This window comes from Callorhinus ursinus, unplaced genomic scaffold (genome assembly GCF_003265705.2).
Source record: "Callorhinus ursinus isolate GAN/ISIS: 27379988/994484 unplaced genomic scaffold, GSC_fseal_2.0 scaffold60, whole genome shotgun sequence".
NCBI classification, from domain to species: Eukaryota; Metazoa; Chordata; class Mammalia; order Carnivora; family Otariidae; genus Callorhinus; species Callorhinus ursinus.
Window position 1 is genome coordinate 8,340,111 of NW_027397122.1, and position 4,812 is coordinate 8,344,922.

At 61.8% G+C, this 4,812-nt stretch overlaps 1 protein-coding gene across 1 annotated transcript; it reads right to left on the minus strand.

The window, feature by feature from the left end:
* Positions 1-898: 898 nt before the first annotated feature.
* On the minus strand, positions 899-4,317 carry PPIA (peptidylprolyl isomerase A). The gene is made up of 5 exons (XM_025853137.2): positions 4,169-4,317; positions 2,817-2,847; positions 2,433-2,521; positions 2,042-2,214; positions 899-1,233 (listed from the first exon to the last, which is right to left on the minus strand). Exons 1-5 carry the CDS (start codon positions 4,235-4,237, stop codon positions 1,101-1,103), a joined length of 495 nt encoding a protein of 164 aa, XP_025708922.1. The 5' UTR covers positions 4,238-4,317; the 3' UTR covers positions 899-1,100.
* Positions 4,318-4,812: the final 495 nt, after the last annotated feature.

Sequence of the window (4,812 nt, forward strand, 5' to 3'; positions counted from 1 at the left end):
TGACCGGGCGTGGATGATCCAGGACCAACCTGTTAACTACAGGAACAAAGCAGGCAGAGGTGAGGAAAGGTGGTCTATCCCCACCTGGACACGAGCTGCGCACAGCCTGTCCCCACAGAGGGCAGCAGAAAATGACACAGCGGCAGACGCACCAGCACTTTGTGCAGAGGGAACCTGCCAGCAGCGGGACAAACTGCAAACATTCTGACCCCATTAGGACAGAAATGGCTCCTGGGTCAAGAGCCCCAGCGGGAACGGGTGCTGTGGGGAGCAGAGTGTACCTAGCTTTACTTCTGGACCCTGTAACAGCTCCAGACCTTTCAGCCTGCACGAGCTGCCCGCCACACACCTGCAGTTGGGTCTCAAGCGCAGCTCCCCGTGGGGGGCAGGCACACCTCAACCGCACCTCGTGGCTCAGGATGATCAAGTTCCCACCATGGCAGGCCTGCAGGACCAGGGCAGGGGAGGCTAAGAGGCAGGCACAGTACTGGGCTCCCTGCATGCCTTTCCCCACCACTTTCCTTGGCATCCAGCTCCCTACTCAGGGAGCCTGCTTCTCCCTCCGCCCCCCCAACTTGTTTTCTCAAAATCTTAAAAGAAAATCGGGAGTTCATGTGGGAATGGAGGAAACCTAGCACCCCAGTGAGGAGTGCCAGACTCCGGTCCAAACGAAGGGTTACAAGGAACTAGGACTGTTTCCCGCAGTGGTCACCATCCCCCCCCCACAGAGCTCTGGTCCAGCCTGGCCCCTGCCCGTCAAGTCCCAGCCTATGTACCCCTCACCCACACGCTTTTAGGGACACCCTGCGTCGGTTATTTCCTTGGATCAGGGGAGCAAGCCTGCTGCTGCGAATCAAAGCTGTATGGACTCGCCCCTCCCAAGACAAGGCCTGACAACTGTGGTTTAGGTTTTATTTCATCATCATCAACTGAACTCTGCCATCCAGCTAGACCTGGGGAGAAGGAACCATGGAGCCCGCAGAACTGCAGCAAGAGCACAGAGATTCTGGGGTATCTCGAGCAGGTGGGGGTGGAGGGATGCTCTCCCGAGCTACACAAGGAATGGTCTGGTAGTTAAGATAAAACACGAGTCGGATTTCCTAGATCTGTCCACAGTCAGCAATGGTGATCTTCTTGCTGGTCTTGCCGTTCCTGGACCCAAAGCGCTCCATGGCCTCCACGATGTTCATGCCCTCTTTGACCTTGCCGAAGACCACGTGCTTGCCATCCAACCTGCAAATGCAAAAGCCAGCATCACCGCTGGGGCCAGGGACCAAGAAGCCGCTCACACTGTGCAGGAGGGGGGCCAGAGCCCCAGCACCCCACACCCGAGACATCAAAAGGGGGGGAGGCATACTTGGCCTTTCGTACCAGCTCGTGTTGACTCAACACTAAACGTTTCATTCTTCTAGCTAAACCAATGGCCACACCATAGACTAAAAATCAGTCTCAAAAAGTGATGTAACATTCTCCAACTGCTGTCAAAAATCCTACACTTAAAATGGACCCCTAGGGGCGCCTGGGCCGCTCAGCAGGTTAAGTGTCTGCCTTCAGCTCAGGTCATGTTCTCAGGGTCCTGGGATTGAGTCCTGCATCAGGGTCCCTGCTCAGCGGGGCAGTCTGCTTCTCCCTCTGCTTCTCCACACACCCACCCCCGCACGTGCGCTCTCTCATAAATAAAAAAAACCCTGAAAAGCCAACAAGCACACTACAATGAAATAAGAATTACCACTCTTGTAGTTTGCGTTTACTTTTTTAAGTTGTTAGTGATCTCTACACCCAACGTGGGGCTTGAACTTACGACCCTGAGATCAAGCATTCCACACTCCTGAAAAACTGAGCCAGCCAGGTGCCCCAAAAGTAGCAGCCAATCGAACTACTCAGCTAGGCGCCCTTGCTATTCCAGGATCTTGCTTTCTGTACCACAGGACCTAAATTTGTAGCTTTCTCGTGTCCTCCCGCTACTTTAGATGGAAAACAGGAAAAGAGAGAAGCAAGGAATTAGGGCTCCCGGGTTGCCTTCCCTGTGTTCTGCCCTTACCACTCAGTCTTGGCAGTGCAGATGAAGAACTGGGAACCGTTCGTGTTGGGTCCAGCGTTGGCCATGGACAGGATGCCAGGACCCGTGTGCTTCAGGATGAAATTCTCATCATCAAACTTCTCCCCATAGATGGACTTGCCTCCAGTGCCGTTGTGGCGTGTGAAGTCCCCCCCCTGTGAACAAGAGCAAAACCTATCACTCCTGGCAGTGTGATCAGAACACATGCAACTTGCAACTGTCCAACTTTAAAACACAAGTTTAACCTAACAAGATTAAGGGGGACCCAAATGGTAGAAAACAACTCATACACACTCCATGGTGAAAGTGAAATACTCATAGCTCACTTTCAAATTAAGAGAACCACCCAAATCAGGACCAGTGAATTTCATACCTGGCACATAAATCCCGGAATAATCCTGTGAAAGCAGGAACCTTTATAACCAAATCCTTTCTCCCCGGTGCTCAGGGCACGGAAGTTCTCTGCCCAAAAGAAAAAAAAAACCCATATACGTATATACACACACGTGCACACCGTTTATTTTATCTTTTTTAAAGATCTTATTTATTCATTCATGAGAGACAGGGAGAGAGAGGCAGAGGGAGAAGCAGGCTCCCAGGGAGCAGGGAGTCCGATGCGGGACTCGATCCCAGGACCCTGGGATCATGACCTGAGCCGAAGGCAGACGCCTAACCATCTGAGCCACCCAGGTGCCCCCACACCGAAGCTTTTAAGTTGGTACATCTCAGGAAGTTAAAAACGAAAAAGGAAACTAACCTGCTGTCTTTGGAACTTTGTCTGCAAATAGCTGCAAGAGAAAATGAGCGTTAATTAACATCTGCTGGCGTATCTTGTTGCTTAGTAGCCATGTCTTCGGGGGCTTCTGAATGATAAATTCATTTTCTCACGAGAAGAAAATGCTTCTTCAGTAATTATCGTGAATCCCAAAAAAGAACGGCTCTCGACAGCCGGAAGTCCTGTGGGGTTGGGTTAAGCAACACGAGACCCAGACACGCCAAAAATCCACAACCGGTAATGAGTTAGTGCGAGGCTTCCGAAACAGGCCTCCCAGCCTCCCGGGGCCTCACACCTTCTCCGAACACGCGCCGGGCTCCGCCTCCCCCGACCGCAGCTGCCGCCCGGGGGGGCGGGTGTTCAGGAGCCGCGAGCGTTCCCGCGGGGACAGGCTGCCACCCCCCATCTGCTCGTGCAGGGCGGTCCCTTCCCGGCGTAGGGTCCCCAGCACAGCCAACCGCTTGGGCGGAGCGGCTTAGGAGCGATCTCCAGCCCCCATCACGCGCGGGTCGCCCCGGATCCGGAGTCCCCGCCCGGCGCGGAGCGCACTTTACACGTAACCGACGCTGCGTGTCTGTGCGGAGTCTCCGGCCGTTCCTGCCGGGAAGCCCTCGCCCCGCGCGCCGCCCCGCCCCGGCAGCTCCCGGCGGCCGCCCCTCCCCCCGGCCAACGGCCCCAACCCTGCCCGGCGAGCACACACTGGCGCGGGGTGCAGGGGCCTCCCGTAGGGCCCCGCCCTCCCGGCGCGGGGCGGGGGACGGAGAGGAGGAAGGAGGCACGAGGAACGGGAGCCGCCACCGGAGGCCCCCAAGACGGGATTTCCCCCCCCGCTTCCCGGCAGGTGAGCCCCGGGAGGCGCCGGGGCTGCGCCACGTGCGGAAGGCGGCGGGGCGCGTCCGCGTGCGCCGCCCGCTCGGCCCGCAGAGCCGCCGGGGGCCCGTTGGGCGGGCGGGGCCAGCGTCGTCGGCGCAAAGGCGGGGGCGCCGCACGCTTCCGCCGGGCGGGGCCGGGCCGCTTCCGCAAACCCGCCCCCCCACCGCCGTCCCCCAGGCCCCCGCCGCCCCGCCTGCGGGCGTTGCCCACCACGGGCGCGCGGCCCGAGCACGTGCGCGCCGCCCCTCCCCCGCCGCCCCGCCTTTGTCCGCCGCCGCCCCTCCCCCGCCGCCCCCGCCGCCCCCGTCCGCCCAAAATGGCCCCTCGTCAGGAAATGGCGCCGCGCCGCCCGCGCTCCTCGGGCCGGGGCCGCCCGTCCGCCCGCGCCCCCCGCTCTCCGCCAACCCCCGGCCGCCCGCGCCGGACCCTCCGCGCCCCGCCGGCGCGCCCCGCCCGCCCACCTCGAAGGAGACGCGGCCCAAGGGCTCGCCGTCCACGGCGATATCGAAGAACACGGTGGGGTTGACCATGGCTGGGCGGCGAAGGCGGCTCCGGGTCGGTGGCGTCTGCAAGGCGGCACGAGCTCCGCCGCGGCCCCTTTTATAGCCGACCGAGCCCCGCCCACAGCCGGTCGCGCGCCCGGACCCTGGCCAATCGCGAGCGCGGGCCGGTCGGAGTGATGGTGCGGCTGGCTTATGAGAGGAGACGGCGCCGGAGGGGCGGGACGGGGGCGCGCGTGCGCGCTGGCGGCGCAGGCAGGTTCCCGCCCGCGGGCTCCGTCGCGGCGCTGCGGCGTGGGGACCGGGTCTGGGACCGGGCGCGGGCGCGGGGACGGAGGCCCGGCGGGCCGGCGGAGCCCGAGAGGGCGCCGGGAGGGAGGGGGACGGAGGCTCCGGCGCTGGCGGGCTTACGCAGCCCGGCGGCTAGGGCGTGTCCCCATTGCGCAGAGGGGGCAACTGAGGCGAACGCAGGCCTCAAGGTCGCGCCGCCCGCCAAGGTCGCCCGCGCCCCAGCAGGCCCGCGCCCCCGCGACTCCGCGCGCGGCTGGGGGCGCCGAGTGGCCCCGGGCATCAGCCCCCTTCTCCAGCGCACGGGAGGCACCGCC

Excerpts from the sequence above, each read along its gene's own strand:
- PPIA (XM_025853137.2), bottom strand. The coding sequence starts at position 4,237 with ATGGTCAACCCCACCGTGTTCTTCGATATCGCCGTGGACGGCGAGCCC. Across the intron at positions 2,848-4,168 it reads TGGGCCGCGTCTCCTTCGAG|CTATTTGCAGACAAAGTTCC; the intron begins GTGGGCGGGCGG and ends TTTCTCTTGCAG. Across the intron at positions 1,234-2,041 it reads TGCACTGCCAAGACTGAGTG|GTTGGATGGCAAGCACGTGG; the intron begins GTAAGGGCAGAA and ends TTGCATTTGCAG.